The 20,075-nt window shown below is 33.1% G+C and overlaps 5 protein-coding genes across 13 annotated transcripts; 3 read left to right on the plus strand and 2 right to left on the minus strand.

Annotated features, from left to right (window-relative positions):
• Nucleotides 1–1,276: 1,276 nt before the first annotated feature.
• LOC122402231 (notchless protein homolog 1) lies at nucleotides 1,277–3,722 on the minus strand. The gene is made up of 8 exons (XM_043404844.1): nucleotides 3,646–3,722; nucleotides 3,336–3,567; nucleotides 2,759–3,142; nucleotides 2,458–2,697; nucleotides 2,108–2,361; nucleotides 1,797–2,034; nucleotides 1,495–1,716; nucleotides 1,277–1,416 (listed from the first exon to the last, which is right to left on the minus strand). The coding sequence occupies exons 3-8, from the start codon at nucleotides 3,126–3,128 to the stop codon at nucleotides 1,277–1,279; spliced, it is 1,464 nt and encodes a 487-aa protein (XP_043260779.1). The 5' UTR covers nucleotides 3,129–3,142; nucleotides 3,336–3,567; nucleotides 3,646–3,722.
• A 38-nt stretch (nucleotides 3,723–3,760) lies between these two features.
• LOC122402233 (inhibitor of nuclear factor kappa-B kinase subunit alpha-like) lies at nucleotides 3,761–7,839 on the plus strand. Of its 4 annotated transcripts, XM_043404849.1 has the most exons (14): nucleotides 3,761–3,799; nucleotides 3,906–4,083; nucleotides 4,155–4,354; nucleotides 4,439–4,597; nucleotides 4,666–4,883; nucleotides 4,960–5,064; nucleotides 5,309–5,447; nucleotides 5,529–5,738; nucleotides 5,833–6,044; nucleotides 6,126–6,407; nucleotides 6,481–6,630; nucleotides 6,714–7,037; nucleotides 7,121–7,201; nucleotides 7,601–7,839. In XM_043404849.1, exons 2-13 carry the CDS (start codon nucleotides 3,975–3,977, stop codon nucleotides 7,182–7,184), a joined length of 2,172 nt encoding a protein of 723 aa, XP_043260784.1. In that variant the 5' UTR covers nucleotides 3,761–3,799; nucleotides 3,906–3,974; the 3' UTR covers nucleotides 7,185–7,201; nucleotides 7,601–7,839. The 4 variants fall into 4 exon arrangements, with proteins under 4 accessions (XP_043260784.1, XP_043260783.1, XP_043260785.1 ...); XM_043404848.1 differs by lacking the exon at nucleotides 3,761–3,799 and having other exon boundaries at nucleotides 3,809–4,083; XM_043404850.1 differs by lacking the exon at nucleotides 3,761–3,799 and having other exon boundaries at nucleotides 3,809–4,083; nucleotides 6,144–6,407.
• On the minus strand, nucleotides 7,832–12,652 carry LOC122402232 (translocation protein SEC63 homolog). 3 transcript variants are annotated; one of them, XM_043404846.1, is made up of 13 exons: nucleotides 12,167–12,652; nucleotides 11,462–11,564; nucleotides 11,270–11,384; nucleotides 11,087–11,192; nucleotides 10,666–10,889; nucleotides 10,424–10,585; nucleotides 10,114–10,342; nucleotides 9,881–10,026; nucleotides 9,667–9,814; nucleotides 9,084–9,570; nucleotides 8,714–9,005; nucleotides 8,517–8,653; nucleotides 7,832–7,873 (listed from the first exon to the last, which is right to left on the minus strand). In XM_043404846.1, the coding sequence occupies exons 1-13, from the start codon at nucleotides 12,288–12,290 to the stop codon at nucleotides 7,867–7,869; spliced, it is 2,280 nt and encodes a 759-aa protein (XP_043260781.1). In that variant the 5' UTR covers nucleotides 12,291–12,652; the 3' UTR covers nucleotides 7,832–7,866. The 3 variants fall into 3 exon arrangements, with proteins under 3 accessions (XP_043260781.1, XP_043260780.1, XP_043260782.1); XM_043404845.1 differs by lacking the exon at nucleotides 7,832–7,873 and adding an exon at nucleotides 7,967–8,061; XM_043404847.1 differs by lacking the exon at nucleotides 7,832–7,873 and having other exon boundaries at nucleotides 8,298–8,653.
• Nucleotides 12,653–13,070: 418 nt separating this feature from the next.
• On the plus strand, nucleotides 13,071–17,457 carry LOC122402274 (sphingomyelin synthase-related 1). 3 transcript variants are annotated; one of them, XM_043404920.1, is made up of 6 exons: nucleotides 13,071–13,396; nucleotides 13,660–13,990; nucleotides 14,065–14,393; nucleotides 14,500–14,640; nucleotides 14,709–14,866; nucleotides 14,936–17,457. In XM_043404920.1, exons 2-6 carry the CDS (start codon nucleotides 13,691–13,693, stop codon nucleotides 15,337–15,339), a joined length of 1,332 nt encoding a protein of 443 aa, XP_043260855.1. In that variant the 5' UTR covers nucleotides 13,071–13,396; nucleotides 13,660–13,690; the 3' UTR covers nucleotides 15,340–17,457. The 3 variants fall into 3 exon arrangements, with proteins under 3 accessions (XP_043260855.1, XP_043260857.1, XP_043260856.1); XM_043404922.1 differs by having other exon boundaries at nucleotides 14,712–14,866; XM_043404921.1 differs by having other exon boundaries at nucleotides 13,683–13,990.
• Nucleotides 17,458–17,466: 9 nt separating this feature from the next.
• LOC122402273 (SET domain-containing protein SmydA-8-like) lies at nucleotides 17,467–19,482 on the plus strand. Of its 2 annotated transcripts, XM_043404919.1 has the most exons (5): nucleotides 17,467–17,894; nucleotides 18,046–18,423; nucleotides 18,489–18,625; nucleotides 18,716–18,824; nucleotides 18,908–19,482. In XM_043404919.1, exons 1-5 carry the CDS (start codon nucleotides 17,467–17,469, stop codon nucleotides 19,212–19,214), a joined length of 1,359 nt encoding a protein of 452 aa, XP_043260854.1. In that variant the 3' UTR covers nucleotides 19,215–19,482. The 2 variants fall into 2 exon arrangements, with proteins under 2 accessions (XP_043260854.1, XP_043260853.1); XM_043404918.1 differs by having other exon boundaries at nucleotides 18,489–18,824.
• Nucleotides 19,483–20,075: the final 593 nt, after the last annotated feature.

Here is a 20,075-nt window from a genome sequence, read left to right on the forward strand (position 1 = left end):
CAATTCTAAAAGTTTGTAAATGAATCCCAGGAAAAGAGTAATTAATGAATTATCGAGCAGTAGTTCATTAAAGGCTGCGATTTAGAGGGTTCCTATTGTGGCGCCATCTAGTCGCGGAACGCTGAAACTTGTCGAGCAATAGTTGCTGTTTTCGCCACTAGATGGCACCCAAACTACTGCACTCCGGATACCTCCACCCACATTCTGTGATCCTGGGACGATTTTTTGAGTTCGAAATCCTGATATTAGATGGCGATACCGTAGTTTGTCACTTTTTCGCGCGATGTTAGAACGACAAACTCAAATGTTCTACGCTAGATGGCGCCACAATAAACACCCTCCGCCATTGCAATAAACCACGACTTCTAACGAACTACGACTCGATAATTTATTAATTACTCTTTTCCTGGGATTCATTCATGAACTTTTAGGGTTTGATAACATAGCTGAGAGTCTTGACAACATTCAAGGATACTTTTTACAGCCATAGCTTGCGTTATTAAATAGTTATTAATTAATACCCGGAAGTCGACACACCTTTTCGAACTATTTTACGCGACTTCTAAGGGATCAATCGCTAATAACTAATTAATTAGAGCAACGAGCATAGTAAAACTGGTCTCGAAATGTTGCTAGGGATGTCTACTAGGTTCCCTGATAGCCAAAATATGCGTGTCATTGTTGAAAAATTGATAATTAATCGATTGAAGCAGACAGTGACACCAGCCGTGAATGTCCCGACTTCCGATATTTGTTAATAACTATTTAATAACGCACGACATGGCTATAAAAAGTATCCTTGAATGTTCCCAAGAGTCTATACTACATTCTTCAATTCTAAAAGTTCATATTTTATTCCTCAAAAGAGAGTTATTAATAAATAATCGAGGGTACTGCGTATTAGGGGTAGGAGGAGTGGGGGTAGCTGTACTCCGGATACCTCCACCAACATTCTGTGATCCTGGGACGATTTTTTGACTTCGAAACACTGATATCAGATGGCGATACCGTAGTTTGTCACTTTTTGGCGCAATTCTCAGCGCAATTTTAAAATATGAATCGCTTCCAGTAATCGTTTATAACTAATTAATCACATTAAATAGCGCATAGAAAAATGGTCGAAGAACTGAAATATTTGGAGTAGTTTCAAGGTATTATAAAATTAAGGAATCAATGGGAATGAGGATGTAAATAAAATGGACGGAAAGTATGGACTATGACTTTATAATATAAATATAGGAAATTTTACACGTTTCTAACTCTAATTGCCTATTGCTCAATTTTGCCAAAGTCTTAATACTTTGTCTTTTCCGCCGGATGCGACGCGCAACCCGTCCAAAGACCAGTCAACGGCGTAAACCTCATCCGCATGACCAGGCAATTCCCTAAGGAGCTTCTTTGTTTTCATACTCCACACTAAAACAACAATAATGAAATAAACATTGCTGAAAACTGATCTGATCGACAACGAATTCGTTGATAAAGTTTACTAGCCTTTTAAAGTAGAATCTGCGCTGCCACTAACGAGCAAACGAGAGTCTGGACTCCATGCAAGAGAGTACACAGCTTGTACATGACCTCTCAACGAAGCTATATATTTTCCTGTATTAGATTCCCACAATTTAATGGACTTGTCAAACGAGGCTGACGCGATTATGCGACCATCCGGTGAGAATTTCACATCATTGATCAGCTGTTGGTGGCCAGTCATTCTTGCTGAAATATTAATTAAAATCAACAAGATTAACTTTGCTATTTTACGATGATTAATACGTTTTTGCTGTAACAAACAATACCAATGGATTTTTGTCCCTTTTCTGGTTTCCAAAGGAATAACGTAAAGTCATCGGAACCGGAAACAAGTATTTCCTCGCCAAAAGACTCGTACTGCGTCTTCGCACGTTCTAACGAATTTTCAGTTTTGTCTTCGTTCTTTCCAAAACGAAATTGGCCGGATTTAAGTACATAGTCTACGTTCAATGCTAATGTATTCACCCAGTGCGCATGTCCCTCTAAAGTCCTACACAAGATTCCCTGAATGTATCAATTTTAATTAGAGATTTAATAGAATAAAATTATAGTTTACAATTTGTTTGCAAAGCTTTACATCGTCTGCTCTCCACACTTTGACTGTCCTATCCTGGGACGCGGAATAAATGAGACCACTTCCTCCCCATCTAACACACGTCACGCTTCTCGTATGACCTGAGAGAACGCGTACAGTTTGTCCAAGCTTCGTGTCCCATATCCTCAAGTCGCAATCTTTGGAAGCGCTAACTAAGTATCGACATTCTGGATTTTTATGATACGGTTCCCAGCACAAAGACGTCACCCACATGCTGTGCCCCGACATAGCTCTATCTGAAAATAAATTATTGTTTCACCGTAATCCGAGTACCAAGGAACCATATTGCTACCTTATTTCCAGTCATAAAATTATCAAGGAATAATCTTCACCTATTTGTTTGCCAGTGTCTTTATTCCACAACAGAATCACCCCATTTTTACATGCAGACGCAAGCTTACTTCCGCAAGGAGACCACGATATGCACAAAACCCAATGTTTATGACCTTCGCATGTAAAATATGGAGTTTGCGTATAGATGTCCCAAAATCTAACTGTAGTATCTCCGGAACCACTAGCTAAACATGTTCCATCCGGTGAAAATGCAACCGATATCACAGCTTCCTTATGACCTGTATATAACAAGATTGTTTATGTGTAAATTTCAGGATAAATAAGTCATTCCAAACGTACCTTCCAAAGATCCGGTGCAACGAGTAACTGCTCTAACTTTAAAAACTGCTTGCGGTTGATATATAATTTCAATTACATTCTCCTCTGTGCAAAAACTCTGCGAAATGACTTCTTCCAAAGTGTCCGTAACCTCAATATCATTCACATAAAATGCAAACGATATCGGTTCTTCGTATTGCAAGAGCGCATTGCAAATTGCTTGTAACTTGTCGACGGTAATATTTGTGGGTAAATCCAGCAAACCACCCGGTAGCACTTCACCGGTGTCGGATTTAAAACGAGACAGAACTCGTTTAGTTTCCATCGTTTCCATAATGAAATCGCTGGTTTCTTCGAGCTTGCCTCTATTTATGGTTACAATTCCCGTCATTGGATATTTCTTGGCTACAGTGAGCGTAAAAAGTATTCGTACGCTAGTCAATTTGAACAAAAACTTTGCGGAACTTTGTTTATTACAAAAGTATGTTAACAAAAACATGCATACATATTGTTAGAAATCTCTGGAACAAATGTCATTAACAACAAATTATTTATTTATATTTATTATGAAAATATTAACAAATTTCCAGAAATTTACCTAAAGTCTTTGATTCGTAACATTCCACATAGAACGATTACAAGTACGAATACTTTTTACACTCACTGTAAATCTAACTAAAAATTCTAGCGTATAATTCTGTTATTATTAATTTATACATACTCTCAACGTATTGTTTACAATATATTCAAAGCTTCATCGTGGGGACAGATCAACCCGCGTGGCGTGATCGCCGTAAACTGATGTAAAGTCGCAAACTTACAGGTTACAACTGCGATTATAAGATTACAGGTTAAATTACAGACACAAAGTAAATTACAAAGTCTATATGTTATTATATCTTACTTACATTAACGATTATCGTTTAACACTTTCTATAAAATGTGTTCAATTCCCTGACTTCATCTATGCATTTCTATGTTGGCAACATTGCCACTTTATACATGTGTACAAATCATGACATAAACATGTATAAATTCTTATTCTTCGAAGTAACAAATTGTGTATGATGATGTTATTTATTATAAATTTCTTTTCCTTCCACAACTATAATAAAATATAACTAATAACAAATAAAGACGTGACGATAATATTTTATGATAATTTCAGTTGCTTGCAATCTGAGCTTTGAATCGTTTAACATTATTTGTGGTATATAATTCTCTAAAAATATTTAACATGACTGCTACACCAGGATTTGATGAAGGATGGAGATTTAATAAAATCCTTGGTACAGGAGGATTTGGTGTTGTTGAACTATGGAACCACAGAAGCGATGCTAAGCTTGGTACGTTCATAATTTTATAATCTAACATTAAAGAAATCTAAAATCTCCATAAAATATTTTATTTATTGCAGCGATCAAAAAGTGTAAATGGAGTATTACACAGTTGACGGAAACACAACGAAAGAGATGGATAAAGGAAGTTCAGATAATGAAATGTTTGGAACATAAGAATATCGTAAAAGCGTTAGAATTACCATTTAAATACCCGGATGAAACTATAGAATTGCCGATATTGTGCATGGAATATTGTAGAAGAGGTAATCTTAGAAAGGTATGTTTTAAAATTTATTACTCTTTCTACCTAATGAAATAAAATAATATTTATTTATATTGGCAATGTTTTATTAAATTAAAGGTTTTGAATATAAGAGAAAATTGCTGTGGCGTTACTGAAAAAGAAGCGATTAACGTAATGAAGGATATCTCTTCGGCCGTAGAATATTTACATTCTAAAAGTATTACACACCGTGACTTAAAACCTGAAAATATAGTTTTGCAAGAAGAACATGATAACGTAAGTAATTTCCATGGTTTTAATGCCAAACTATCGAGGCTAGGATTTACACGGAAACTTTCTTTTAGATTACGTACAAGTTAATAGATCTTGGATATGCGAAAGAGCTCGGCGAAGCTAGTATATCTGCATCCATAGTAGGCACATTAAATTACGTAGCTCCGGAATTACTTTGGAAGCAGAAATATAGTTGTTCTGTGGATTATTGGAGTTTGGGTATTCTATTTTATGAACTTGTTACCGGTACAAGACCATTTTTACCAAAGGTGCAGCATACTATGACATGGTATAATATACAATTACGATAAGATACAAAAGATCAATGTATAACAAAGCATTTAACATTAATTAATTTTTTATAGGATGCAGCATATTAAAAATAAAGGATACAACGACATTTGTGTTTTTGAATCGGAAGGGAAGATAATATTCCACGAAAATATTCCTGGTCCTACGAATCTATCAAGGTAACAGCTATTGAATTTATTTTAACTCTTCGAGTGCTGTGAAAATATACATCTGCTCGGCAAAAGCTGGTATAATTGTGTACGAATGTATCTATCTGCTTAGAGTACAATGACACTCTTTATCAATGTGTTCTAATTTGTAAATTAGATACACACATGCTCTGTCCGCACTCTAAGGGTTAATAAAGTAAAACATAATAAAGAAGACGGAGTAATTTATATAATTTTACTGGGTTTGCGTCAGATGTCTGAGAAAAAGACTGGTAGAATGGTTTAGAGTGGCGTTACAGTGGGATCCAAAGAAAAGGGGAAGGAAATGCAATGAGAACGGTGAAATGGAACTAGTGGTATTCAAATTGCTTAACTCCATTTTATCTGTACAGGTAATGGTTAAATATATTAACCCTTTGCACTCTGAGATTGCTTAAAATTAAATGGTACGATCATATGTTTTACTTTTATAGATAATAAAAGTATTTTCTCCGTCGAGATATGAAATTAATGAATACGAAATAGATAGTAATACCAGTGTCATAGATATACAGTCTATGATTGAGAAAGATACTGAGATACCAATAAATGAACAAATTTTAACAGATTACTTCGGTAAATGTCTTATTGCGGGCGAAATATCACTCTTATCACAAATTCAGGTACAACGTAACACTGAAAATGTTTGTACATTAATTACAATTTTACTTCATTTTATTTAAATAGTAGAATTAATTAAATATCTCTCATTTATTTAAGTTAGTTATTTTACTTCAGGATCCAGTTCTATTTGTTTTCAAAACTGAAAATACCTTCATGGAGAATACACCCGCATTGGATATTCCTAAATCGGTTCTAAAAATGATAGAATTGTCTAAAAGTCAATTAGATTTTGATGTATTAGAAGATTATTATCGCGCGGCAATATTTTTGATTACACAAGAAAGATATCTGTTCCAGCTATATATTTTTGCTTTGACTATAAAAATGTAAGTTGAGTTTATATTTTCTGGTTAACGAAGCGTTAATGTCCTCAAAATGATAAATGTACATGTTTTGTAAAATTTTAGAGATTTGATAATTGTAAGATTTAATACATTCAACGAAAACGTAACGAATGCATTAACAAGTATAAATGATCTTTCGAGCGAATCACTTCTAATTCAGCAAAAATGGGAAAATGAATTCTCAAATACAGAGAAGATGGAAGCTTTGAAAATTAAGTTTGAAAAAGTTACTAAACTTGCCAAAGCTGCTGATCAGATAAAATTAAAATTCGACTCATTGATGCAAGAATGTAACGAATTGAAAAATAAAGCTGAGATGGTTGATTGTTCCGATATATCGCTATTGTAAGTAAATATTATTTTATGCAATTTTAAATATCGCGTAATGAAAATTGATTAATACTTTAATGCTCTGCAGGCGCTATAAAGCGGTAAAAATCTTTGAACTACATAAAAATGAGAATTCTCATAAAGGTGTAAAACCAACAGAAATGGTAAAATTGATTTTTGAATTTTTCAAAGTTCGACAAGTACAATTTGATAACGAAAATATTTCCGAAATTATGAAGTACGTATATGTATGAATTTACTTATACTTTACATTTAATTGTAATTAATTTACATTGTATTAAGATAATTACATTTTTTTAGGCACATAGCAAAATTAGAAATTGAACTCTTAACGTTGGAAAGAATTTTCGATTCGGTTATAGCTATGCTGACGGTATATCGCGAGGACCTTCAAAATATAACACAATGTACTTTCAATCGTACACCTCGCATTTCTAACAACGAACTACCTCTGAACACATCTGTTGTCACGCGTAATGAAATTGCAACCAATTCAAGAAATAATGATACGAAAATGTCGAATGAATTTACTGGTAATCAGTCTTCAAATACGTCCATTAAGCGCAGTGAAATTATAGACGAAGACAGTAATTTGATATATGATAATATAGTGTTACGTTACACGTAAGTTTAATTAAAATTTTTATTGTACATAAAAGTATTTTAGATAATATAGTAAAGCTGTTTTTTTCTCTTTATTTTATCAGATTAGATAACTTGTTGATAGAAATGCAAAAGAAATACATGGAAATGGTTACTCTGGAGCCGTAATAATATCGCTGGTGAATGTATGTATGCACTGTGATACATTCCGTTTTTAAATTATTGCTCTTTTATTTGCTACACAAATTCTGTTACTCGTTACTTCGAAATGTTTAATTTAATATACTTACAAAAGAATGTTAATATTTCTCTGAAAGCTTCACACTTGAAATTCTTATTTATTATTATTTTTAGTATATTTACTCGATTTTAATGCTCTTGGAATATAATGCCGCACACCCCACTTGATGTTAGCATGTTTATCTGTTTTTAAAAATGTATAAGTGGGTCCATTTGTCATAGTTTTTTCTTTTATTTTCCTCCGAATGTCACTAGATGTTGTTAAGGAATCTAGAAAACATTATATATTAATATGAGACATCGCAAATATTGTTTGAGCACTTGTTATTTGTTTTCATATACAGGTGATTGATGGGACTAGTCTCCTGACCGATCATAGACTTAATCCGATTGCATGTATAAGTGTTTTGTTATTAAAAAAAAGAATTAATATATACGTATGTCTAGAATATTATTTTTCTCAAAATAATCTGTAATCTTTGTTGTATCTTCGATTTAATTTTGTTCATTGATGCAACGTCGTATCAAATAATCTATCAATTGAGCTTACCTCCTTTAGAAATAGCATTAAATACAATATATAAGCACAAATATATGAAAATATGTTTGTTCAGTATCTGTAACAAAAATTAATCAGTGATATATAATTATATATATTTATAAGTGTGCGTATATGCTATTATGTTTATTTTTACTTAAAGTATACCTACTAAATAAATGTTTGATATTTTAAGATTCATTGTGCTTGTAACAGAAGTAAGGCAATGACTGTATCATAGTAGAATATCATCAGTAGCTTGTATTCCTTATATTTAACAAAAAATTTCATGGTTGAATAAACATGTGACACGAACGTTTTTACTGCACTTTCACTCGTACAAGAAGTAATAGTTCGGTTTTCAATTATTGTTTAATACCTTGATAAATTTTAAATATTTAAAGTGTTTATTGTATCGGTCAAAATACAATAGCTTTTATATTTTGATACATTTTATTAAAAAAATTGTATACACATCCTAAACTGAGGATTAAACAACAATGTTAAAATAAATATTATAATTTTTATTTACTATTACTTTCTCTTCGTTGAGAAATCTTACACACCGTACTATTTTGCTAGATTGTCCACATACATCAACGATTATGCAATTCCACGTATAAAAGTTCATTGTACATTAACTTGATAAGTAAAAAAAGAGGAAAAACGCGAATTCTTTTGAGTATCTGTTTGTCCAATTCATTGAGAGGAATAGATATTACTCATTTTCACTGATATCTTCGTCGGTTGTGAACTCGGAATGTTCATCAGCTGCATCAACATCTTCTGCAGTTTCTTCGTCTGAAATATCCCATTGTGGATGTTCTGTGGGCATTTCTGGTGCTTCTTTTACATCCAACTGCAGAGAAATATTGTTATAATAATAATAATCGAATTTGATTTTAACGTGTTTGCATACCTTAATATTTTGAGCTTGATCAAAGCCGAGATAAGAATCACTACGTAAACATACAGTAAATGTATAAACACCAGGCCATCGTGGTGCTGTAAATCTTAACTGAACTTCTTCAAAGTGTGCTAATGATGTAACATAATTAGGTGGTGTCAGTAAAGTCTGACTTTTACGATCGCAGATGTAAACCCACCAATACTCTTGTTTAACATCTGGAAAGAGTGGACAATGCACTTCGTGTGATAAATTACTTCTTCCCTCTAAAACTTTTTCTCTTTTAGAAATTTTTTGTTGAAATCTATATTATAAAAATATCAATAGGTTATTGGAATTAATTTTATCGGTAATAATAATTTGTTATAAATAAATGTTTTACCTTTCCCATTCGGTATCATCGTCGTCGACGGCCACATCCTTTTTATCATGACTGTCTTCATCGTCGCTTCTGTCGCTATCAACATCGCTGTCACTAACATCCGACAACTTATCTTTGGAAGACTCTTTTTCTATTTTATCTTCTTTCTTCCTTGAATTAGGAGTATTTGTTTGTTGAGCATTGCTATTGCCAGACTGTGATTGCGTCTGTGCATTTTTAACAGATGTAGATTTCTTACTAGTGCCTTTCTTGTGAGATTTCTTTTGACCTTTCTTTTGTCTAAGCCATGCAGGCTTCTTTACAGACTGATTTTGTTCTTCTGATACTTCGTCGGTAGGTTCGGCGGTGGCTTTACTATCCTCGATCATTACTTGTTCCTTGACAGTATCGTCGCCGAATAAATGTTTCATGTCTTTGCGTGTTAATGACACTGTTACAGTTACAACAGCACCAGCAGTATAAACCGTTGGATTTTCGTCACCAATTACTGAAATTACACAATTCATGGATATGTTTACCATAGGAAATTTGTTACACATTAATATCAGAATTTATTTTATAACAAACATTAAACATCTTGTACCTTCGGATCGTACTTTGAATTCTATGTATGGCATACTTCCAAGAACTTTCATAACATCTTCATAGTGGCTATCTGATAAATTTCTAAGAATCAGTCTTCGTTCTTCTCCTTTCAATTGTGCGAATTGTTGAAGACTTTTGATTTGATGCTAATAAAAATATGTGTTATGTAACGAAGTATAACATAGATCTTTCATATACAAAATAACAATTACCTTTTTTGCTAAGAAACATTTTAAATTATCTTCACTTATATGTGGTAATTGTAACAGAGGATTTTTAAATTCCCAAAAACCTTGTACTATCATTGGACACAATTTCATACAATTTTCTAATGTTTTTATACTTGGTAAACGTGGAACTAAAAAAAAAAAAATATATTTAAATCTATGTTTCTAGTAATACCTTGAATATGAAAACATGTTATACAAATACAGGAAGCATGTACCTCTTTTAGCATAAGCTAACAAAATTACTCGATTTAGAGAAGTTAGCATTCCTTGAATTAAATATGGACATTTTTTTACTATGTACTGCCTATCTTTGTCCAATGTTTCTGGATTTAATGGTATACGAAATAAATGTGCATGAAGCAAAGCTCTAGCTTTAATGGAATATGAATTACATAGCGGATCTTCTTGATTTTTTGCTCCCAGTTGAGGTAACTGCTTACTGAGCTGAAAATAATAACACATAAAATGTCCTATAACTCGTACTAGTCCACGGAAATGAATACAACATTATATATCAACTCTTACCGAATGAATTTCGTCCCTGTCCGTATGCCTTTCAACTATTTCTGCATTTTGTTTTTTATAAAATTCGAAAGAAGCAGCTAGAATCATGATTACTCTTTTTAGTGACACCGAAGGTGTCTTGAAAAAGAAGAAATAATACATTTCAGAAGTCGCCAACAGTACCTAAGAGTAAATAATAAAATAATATAAGCAGTTTCTCGATAACGTTCACTTATATTATTCAAAATTAGTTATGTATTTACTTGGTCACCAGTGTAACGAATACTCTTATACCACCACATTCCAACAACAGTTGGTAAAGCAAACATAAACACCAATGAATATAATCCCAAAACCCATACAGAATTTTCTTTTTCAACGATCCAGGATGGTAAAGCTATACCAAAACTCATTGCACCTGGACCGTCTGGATTTCCGTACTTCTCCCAATTTTTGCGTGCTTCATCGTCCGTTAATGCTTGATAAGCTATTAATACGGAGGAGAATATTATTACCTTTTAATAGCAACTAAGATATTAATATCTACAGTTGATATTATTTATATAATGGCATTATTACTAATGAAAGATATATACTTAAATTGTTATACAACTAACTGCCAGTATGTAAGCGCATATCTGTTAGTGATTGATGTATTCTACGTTATTCTATCTTAATTCTAACCTTTGGTTAGTTTCATAAATGCTTTTTCATTTCCAGTTTCTTTATCTGGATGGAGAATCAAAGAAAGTTTACGATAAGCTTTTTTAATGTCGCTCTGCGATGAACCCTATAAATAATTACAATATTATAAATATATGCCCCGATATAATCGAATATCTTTTCATGTACATCCATCGCACTTACAGGAGAAACTCCAAGTATTTCAAACGGATCAAAATTGGCCATTTCATAGTCAAATTGTGATACTTTATATGCCAGAAACAGAAGTATTACCCATCCAAGGATAATAAGGAATTTTCTATAAATGATACAGTAATATCAGAAAAACTGCTAATATTTATACATAAAAGTATTTATGTATAAAATGTAACTTACGTAAATAATGCTTTGGTTTCTTTCCACGGTTCATTGAGTTGCAGGATAATCTTTTTCTTTTTACATCCATCGCATTGGCACTCTTTTGCCTCTTGATCAGGATCTAATATATAAATAATGTCAAACATCCTCTTTGTGTAATAATAACGGATCGAAATATAAAATTAATCAAATAAGAATTATTACTATTATCTTCTTCTAAAATTCACACACATCATGTACAAAAATTGTTACAGTTTATAACAAATAATAATAATGTTATAAGCTTAATTATATAATATTTGATGTCGCCTGCTAAAAAATATTGCTAATAGGTATAACATAGAAACAAAACGAAATTGTTTGTAAAATACATATTGCTGCCACATATGCCTTAATTAAATATTCCATAAAAATATATAAATGAAGATCAAATAACAAATTAGTACGCCGACGAACGTTGAATATTTCGATATTATTTTATTTGGATACAAGTATTGAAAATACAGCCTCTTTATTTATTAGTAAATTACTAACGGGATATTCACAATTAAGTGGTGATTAGTCTTCCGTCACAACATTATGGAGTAGGTTGTATATCGATAGAAGGAAGCGTAAAACACGGTAAAACTTATTAAATTAACGAGAAATATGAATGATTATGAAACGTTATTGTAATGTCACATAATTTATACATTAAACCGAACAGAATAATAGAAATCTAACCTTGCTTCGGACAACGTGGCCAAAGATAATACGTCCCAGGTATCAAGAGAAGCGCCAGAAACGACAGTAAAAAGTAGAAAAATGTCCCGCCGCTTTCGTCATATTGAAATTTTTGCCCGCTCATAGCTCATTAAGTAATAATATTTAAGTATATCGTTTAAGTACATTCATTACTAAACACCACTTTGAATTCACGGTACCATCCGATATATAGTACAGTTACAGAGTTGTCGCGTTCAAGACTGCCAACTCAGCATCGAACGCTAACAGTTCAGGTCTGATGTGCAATTGGCGTTGCTGGTAACGTTCGTGTCCACGTAACGAGAAAAAAGGAAGCACTTTAAGAATTGCAATAATTACGTCCGTTGACAAATGATATGACGTACGCATCGTGCAGCCACAGGCTACTTTCCTACATCTATGCGAAGCTATGATACGCCATAGCATGATAATACAACCGTTTGTCCCGTAATTCTTCCTTTGCGCTCTGACCGGCAGCAACGTCACTAACGCCAACGTCACGCCAATGTCTATTGTAAACAAATCTTGAATCGATGGCTAAAATCGATAGAGATATCGATATTGAAAATATAAATGCCACAAAGAAAGTGTAACTGTTTTTGATTACCAATACGTTTAAGAATGAGCGTTCATTCGAGATCGATAGTAAACAAAAACAATTGTACTATTATTACAGGAATATGTTATACACAAATGCTTAATAAAATAAGATATACCCCGAATTGTTCATACGCGCTACGAAAATGAAAAGTCACTACGTGAAAATTAAAATATTAAAAGAAACAGTATTTAATGCCTAATGTTATATATTACGCGTTTCATCTTTTCTAGCATTTCATTTCAGGATGATTATGATTCATGCTGAACGCGTTTGCATCTGATACAGAATATTCTTTTCCACTGTCGATCGAGCTAATTTATCATTAATCGGTATGACTAAGAATTAGTATTATAAGTAATTACGAAATGAGCCCATATATACGGTTTGTTCCATGAATTGAAGAAATAATTATGTGATGAATGAGTTCAGATGTGCTCATGACATTCTGATCGATGATTTTGTCTGGATTGATTTATTTACAAATACTGCCAATCTATGGTTTTTCTTAATTGTAATACGATACTGATTACACGCATACATTATGTATACTAAACGCACTAAAACATTGTGATATCTATCCTTGATAATCCACGAATGAAATTTCTAAGGTGAGTAAATAATGTTTAGTGGTTAGGTTGAATATATATTTTAAAATGTAAATGATTCAAAGAATTGTTTTTTTTGTTATTGTTATTGCAGCTAATATTTTAAATAAATCACTTATTATTTTGCTATTTTTGCCATCATTAAAAAATGTTATCGTACCGATGGTACACACTTTCAATTTTTTTTAATTTACATACCATAAATTTTATATCTAATCTAATTATAATGCAAATATTAAGTACAATTTTAACATTCAATTATACAGAATTTGTACAACTTTGTAATTAGCATAAAAAATGCCTATAAAAAACATAGCTGATTGGACGCAAAGCGACGTGACAAAGTGGCTCGGCGAAACCGGGCATGAAAAATTCATTGATTTGTTTCTCGAACATGAAATTGATGGAAAGGTACTGCTGACTCTAAAGGAGGACGATTTAAAATCGAAAGGCATGAATATAAAGAAAATTGGAGATATAAAAAGATTATATATTAGTATAAAACAGATACAAAGAGACAACATGGCAGTATTATTTGAGTTGGGATACGTTGACTTATTTCCAACATCAAACTTTTATAATCACCATAAACAGGAAGTAAATAGAAACAGATAAATGAAACTAGTTACGTATCTGTAATTGAATATAAATATTTTATATATTTTTTACAGATACCTAGTAGTACTTTAAACAATGAAGGTTCTATGGAACACGAATTTTATTCAGCTTCTATATCGGAAGACGATCACGCGTCGCATTTACCACCTGAAATTTGGAAAGCTTTTATTAGTTTGGCGTATTTGTTTATCGTTACGTGGATTACTGCCTTTGTGATGGTCATTGTTCACGATCGAGTGCCTGACATGAAAAAATATCCTCCATTACCCGACATATTTTTAGATAACGTGCCACATATTCCCTGGGCATTCGATATGTGCGAAGTCACGGGAACCATACTTTTTGCGATATGGCTTATTGTACTGATTTTTCATAAATACAGGTAAAGTATATCGCAATATTTCTTTAAATTTTTAATGAACGAAATTAAGGTAAGTATATCGATGCGCTAAATTAAAATGTGTTTAGCAAGTTTGTGTACTTTGTAGATTTATCTTATTACGAAGATTTTTTGCTTTATCTGGTACAGTCTTCCTACTAAGGTGCGTTACGATGCTTATTACTTCCTTATCAGTACCAGGCGCACATTTGCAATGCCAACCGCGAACGGTTCCCGAAGATTGGACAAGGTAAAAATAGTGTGTTATTGATTGAAACAATTATTAAGAAAAATCTATACATTATTCTTCTTATTTAGTAGTTCCGCATACGTCGAGCTGTACAATAAAATTGCTATGGCTTATGTTATATGGCGTGGTGCTGGTATGTCTATTCAAGGAGTTAGAACCTGTGGCGATTACATGTTCAGTGGCCATACTGTTGCACTCACTATGTTAAATTTTTTCATTACAGAATGTAAGTATCATTGTATTTTTTTACTTTTAGGAAAGTAGAAATAGTACTTGATAAATTTCTTATTTCCAGATACTCCAACACCATTGTACTTTTTACATACTTTTACTTGGATGCTCAATATGTTTGGTATATTTTTTATCTTAGCAGCACACGAGCATTATTCCATCGACGTTTTTGTAGCCTTTTATATAACTTCCCGATTATTTCTATATTATCATACATTAGCGAATAATCAAGCATTGATGCAGCGTGACTCGAACAGAACCAGAATTTGGTTTCCATTATTTAGTTTCTTTGAATCTTCCGTAGACGGGATTGTTCCAAACGAGTATGAATCACCGTCATTGATCATTTACAATCTAGTGTGTACAGGGAAAGATATTTGGGATTTGGTTCGATCTTCGATTTGCTTGAAAAAATCGTGGCGTAATGTACGCAGTAGTGTTAAAAATAATACAAAGAAAGAACATTAACCAATTTATCGATTGTATCGGTTTATATTTATTTGAAAATAGAATTTGAAATATTAACTTTATTTGATAATTCTCTTTACACGTGAAATAAAAAGAAAGAAAGTGAAAATAAATTAACTGTAAGTATTTATTTTTCTAAGTTACATAAATAGTTATTAAAATTACCTGGCTGTTACTAAAATAAATTTATATGGTTCGTCTAGATTTTTCTACTGCTTACCGTACGGTCATTCGTAATATAACAGTTAAATCGAACTATATTGTGGCCTTCCAAAGTAAGTTCTAGCTGATAAAGTGTTATGTTTCTCTGGTCCTTAATTAATATAGTTTGTCGTAATTTTAATTTCGTATTTTTATCATTTCATTTTGTTTGAAATTCTTTCCATTCGAATAGGCATAATGTTACATAAAATTCGCATTAAGACATTGAAAAACTTAAATTTTGTAAAGAACAAAGATTTAACGTGAAATAAGTGTGATAATTTTATCAAGGTGATAGCCATGTTTGTATCTGCCACAATGTTATAGTATTATACTTCTGTTGGTTAAATGGGTACAAGTTTAGAGATACATTTCAAGTGTTGCGCTTATTAAAGTTATATGTTGACGAACGTTATAACGTTAGATTTTCTAGATGAACTTTGAAAATAATGTAAATGATGATTTGATGAAAATATCAATACACCATCTTATTTTATAACTTTTGATATCGGGTCTTGATGGAAACAGATGAATGGAATAGTTGCGATGTTGTGTAAAAATATAAATAGCTTTTCCACCTTTAATTCGTATACATATTTTTTACTGAAATGAAGATACGAGCTAAAGGATTTCATTCTTGGATCTAGCAACCAATCTAGCAAATTATTCAGGTCTGATCCTTGTCGTTCGTCTCTATGTGCTAAAAAGATTCTGAGTGAAGTAGTAAGGTGTAACTATACACGGACAAAAAAAAATCTAGTGATTACATAACGGCCATGATCAGACTAATCATTGAATACTTGTAAACAAATAGAGTGTATGTACACGTGAATGCGTATGTATGGATATGTTGTATGTTGCATATATGTATATGCAATTCATGTACATTTTTCATACAACTTAAACAAGAATAGAAGATTAACATTTAACTTTGTATGAGAATTACTAATCAATAAGAGGCTACTTCTGAGATAATTCATTATATTTATATTTGTTACAAATAGATTTCTGGTTAGAGTTTATTATTATTTTAACTGGAGGCTCGTAAATATTATATTATTAAAAACTAATTAATAGGGGGATAGTAATAAAATGAAGGAACTAATTTGTCATTCTATGTATCGATCCAATGACATTCTATACCAGATGAATAAGATTGCTCTTCGATATTTTCTTACTTTAAATATTTTTCATATTTCTTTATAAATAGGCGCACAATTCGATAGATTTAAAACGTTATTACGTAATTTATTACGCATGTTTACTAGATAACAATTTTGTAAATAGAACGTCTGTATTATCATTAGAATTAGTGTAAAAAGGTGCTGAGTTGGGACAAATAATTTCTATCATATACGGGGTGTTCAGCCACCCTTGGGAGAAATTTTAATGGGGTGTTTTAAAGACCAAAATAAGATGAAAATCCACAAATTGGTATTCTTGATTTTCGTCTTACTTTGGCCACCAGAATCCCCCATTAAAATTTTTCCCAGGTGTGGCCGGACACCCTGTATATTCTTTTAAGGATGTCTAATGTCAACATGACCGATATTGTCTATTGTAATATGCACAAGTCTCGATTTCAACCGATAAACATTTTCTGGATACGAAGTACACTAATGGACAATAAATTGTTTGTAATAATTGCTGCGATAAATCTGCGCTTCTTTCAAAAATAGTACCGTCTACGCAAAGTGTACCGTATCTAAAATTAAACCGCCGGTTCCGTAGACTGTTTGTGATTTCAGAGATGTAATGTCGGTACTAGCAGCCCGTTGGCTAGTACTACGTTATTATTTTACTTGCCGATACTTTGTTCGATTCGGAAATGGAATGTTAATAAAATAATTTTACGCAACGTGTGGCTTCGTATTATCGTTTTTTGAATCTAATTCTTAAAATAGAAGGTAGATTTGTCGGGAGAATATGTCATCGGAAACCGAAGCTGCCTGCCCGATTTGTGGGGCACACTCGAATGCAATGCTCAAGTGCAGCGGCTGTAAACAGCAAGTTTATTGCGGCAAAGATCATCAACGACAAGACTGGCCACGACACAAGTCAGTTTGCAAAGCATGGGAGGTTCACGAAAGTCCCGAACTCGGACGATATTTATTAGCATCGAGGGACTTGAACCCTGGCGATTCGATCATTTCGGAATCGCCTTTGGTCTGGGGCCCGGCTTTGCACACGGATCAAAGAGTTTGCATCGGTTGTGGGAAACAATGCACGTCCATCGACACGAGGTGCACGACATGCCTTTGGCCGGCGTGCCAAATGAACTGTCCCGGTCTTATCGATAAGAATAGACACGGTTTGGAATGTTTATTTCTCGTGAAAGCTAGAATTGTACCCAGGTTTGTAAAATGTTTGATTATTCGTTACTGCGGTATTACCTGCCTTGTATTCTGTAAAGTAAACCAGATAACATCGCATATCTCCCCATAAGGGATTAAGAACGCTTGTAGCTTAATAGCCACGTTTGTTTACGTTGCCATTTTTCCGTAGGTGTGACGTTCTCCTAGTGATACGCATGCTAACACTATGGCGGAAAAAATCCAAATCGTGGACGTCTTTGGAACAATTTCTGAGCCACGAAGAGTCTCGCGGACCTGGCACAACCGCGTACGAAGAGACTCAGAATGTGACACAACACATTGAGCGCCTTCTATCGAACATCGAAGGCGGTAAGGAAATCGTAAGCAAAATTTGCGGTTTGATAGACGTTAATGCGTTGGAAACTGTGCCACCCGAAGGCTCGGTGGCGATTTATAAAACAGCGTGTCTTTTGGAGCATTCTTGCTTAGCCAACACAAAGCACAGCTTTGCAATCGACGATAAGGGGGCGCCACGTATCACGGTGAAGGCACTATGCTTTATAAAGAAGTAAGTTAGTTGGATATGCAATGAAATATATAATTATTTTTCACTCACTGATCGGTTGATTTCAGAGGAGACCACTTGAGTACTATGTACACGCATGCTCTGTGGGCAACAATGGCCAGAAGAGCTCATCTCAGGGAGACAAAATACTTCTCTTGCCACTGCAAACGTTGTGCAGATCCAACAGAGTTAGGCACACACCTTGGTACTTTGATATGTCCTCATGACAATGGTTACATTCTGCCCAAGGATCCATTGGACTTTGAGTCAGACTGGAAGTGTGATTCGTGTCCAGGAACACTTACAGCCTCAGAAGTGATGCAGTTCACTGGGAAACTGGAGGAGGATGTTGATGAAGCTATGGCTGAAGCAAGAAAAGATAAACTGATTGACCTTCTGTCCCGGTAATAATGATTTCTTTCTCCCTTACATGGGAAACACTTAATCTTCTATTCTGTTTCTAATAATTATTTATTTGATATTACAGACTTACTGCACTGTTGCACCCAAGCCATCAGCAATGCATCACTGTCAGTCACTCGTTGATTCAACTGTTATCTGAAAATAATCCAAAGAAACCTGAATTGTGTAAACGTATTATAGGGATTACCAAAGTATTGGACCCGTACGGTGCAAGATTGTCATTGTATACAGCTGTTGCGTTGCGGGAATTATCTACATGTCCGGGCGAAGACGAAAAAAGTCTTTTGTCAAAAGCAATTTCGTTGCTGCAATTCGAACCACCGAATTCGCCAGGTAAAAAATTTAAAGAATTACTAGAGGACGAATTATAACATCTCAATAAGTTTAATATCCACTGCTGGCAATAAAATTTGTATTGAAAGTTTCTATATTTTATAGAATGTATTATATTACATTTGCTAAAGGTATTTATGCTTAAAAAATCATTCTCAGTTTACGGCTTTATATTATACAGATATATAACATAACATAGGATTAAAATGATAAATTTCCCGCATAATTGAACAAATGAATTCCGATTATTTGTAACTATACAGTACATATAGCCGTGACTATTAGCACCGTGATGCATAGTTTAATTCGTTGTCCATTCTTGTATGTCACATTTTACACGTAACAGTATGCTATTAAAATTATGGTGTATTTACAGTATGATTGTATAATTAATACCTACACGTCTGTTTTTTTTTATTTTAATAAAAAAAGAAAGTTGACTGTTTTTTAAAGACAGATATCGGTATCGATGTTTTTTTTTTACAATCTTAAACTAGAGGAGAAATGCAAATTCCAGGTAAATCTTACCGAATCACGATGCTTGTAAATCTAGACTAGATTTAGCTTTGAAACGGAATAGCTGATTCTCATATCAAGAAGGTACTCTTTTATAACAAAGAAGATAATGAAAATCAATTATATTAGACACTATTTTATCGAATTACTCTTTAAATAAAATATTTATAGAACAAATGAGCTTTTATCGACAGAGGATTATGAGCGAGGAGTCTAAAAAAAATTTATACCGATCGACTCGAGTTATTTTAATAAAATTTTGCTAATCTCTGACTAAAATAGCGAGATTGTTTACATGATAGTTACCGAACTATCACTGTACCTCAATTACCTGTACACGAGGATCCAGTACAAATAATAAATGCTATGAAGTAAAACAAGAA

Source organism: Colletes gigas, unplaced genomic scaffold (assembly GCF_013123115.1).
Source record: "Colletes gigas isolate AHSC1104 unplaced genomic scaffold, ASM1312311v1 Colletes_gigas_Sc00034, whole genome shotgun sequence".
Taxonomy (NCBI): domain Eukaryota; kingdom Metazoa; phylum Arthropoda; class Insecta; order Hymenoptera; family Colletidae; genus Colletes; species Colletes gigas.

Excerpts from the sequence above, each read along its gene's own strand:
- LOC122402231 (XM_043404844.1), bottom strand. The coding sequence starts at position 3,128 with ATGACGGGAATTGTAACCATAAATAGAGGCAAGCTCGAAGAAACCAGC. Across the intron at positions 2,698-2,758 it reads TTGCACCGGATCTTTGGAAG|GTCATAAGGAAGCTGTGATA; the intron begins GTACGTTTGGAA and ends TGTTATATACAG. Across the intron at positions 2,362-2,457 it reads AGACACTGGCAAACAAATAG|ATAGAGCTATGTCGGGGCAC; the intron begins GTGAAGATTATT and ends ATTTATTTTCAG.
- LOC122402233 (XM_043404849.1), top strand. The coding sequence starts at position 3,975 with ATGACTGCTACACCAGGATTTGATGAAGGATGGAGATTTAATAAAATC. Across the intron at positions 6,045-6,125 it reads TTTGCTTTGACTATAAAAAT|AGATTTGATAATTGTAAGAT; the intron begins GTAAGTTGAGTT and ends GTAAAATTTTAG. Across the intron at positions 6,631-6,713 it reads AATATTTCCGAAATTATGAA|GCACATAGCAAAATTAGAAA; the intron begins GTACGTATATGT and ends ACATTTTTTTAG.
- LOC122402232 (XM_043404845.1), bottom strand. The coding sequence starts at position 12,290 with ATGAGCGGGCAAAAATTTCAATATGACGAAAGCGGCGGGACATTTTTC. Across the intron at positions 10,027-10,113 it reads GTTAGCTTATGCTAAAAGAG|TTCCACGTTTACCAAGTATA; the intron begins GTACATGCTTCC and ends TTTTTTTTTTAG. Across the intron at positions 9,571-9,666 it reads ATTCAAAGTACGATCCGAAG|TAATTGGTGACGAAAATCCA; the intron begins GTACAAGATGTT and ends GTGTAATTTCAG.
- LOC122402274 (XM_043404920.1), top strand. The coding sequence starts at position 13,691 with ATGCCTATAAAAAACATAGCTGATTGGACGCAAAGCGACGTGACAAAG. Across the intron at positions 13,991-14,064 it reads ATAATCACCATAAACAGGAA|ATACCTAGTAGTACTTTAAA; the intron begins GTAAATAGAAAC and ends TATTTTTTACAG. Across the intron at positions 14,867-14,935 it reads AAATTTTTTCATTACAGAAT|ATACTCCAACACCATTGTAC; the intron begins GTAAGTATCATT and ends TCTTATTTCCAG.
- LOC122402273 (XM_043404918.1), top strand. The coding sequence starts at position 17,467 with ATGTCATCGGAAACCGAAGCTGCCTGCCCGATTTGTGGGGCACACTCG. Across the intron at positions 17,895-18,045 it reads AAAGCTAGAATTGTACCCAG|GTGTGACGTTCTCCTAGTGA; the intron begins GTTTGTAAAATG and ends ATTTTTCCGTAG. Across the intron at positions 18,424-18,488 it reads GCACTATGCTTTATAAAGAA|AGGAGACCACTTGAGTACTA; the intron begins GTAAGTTAGTTG and ends GGTTGATTTCAG.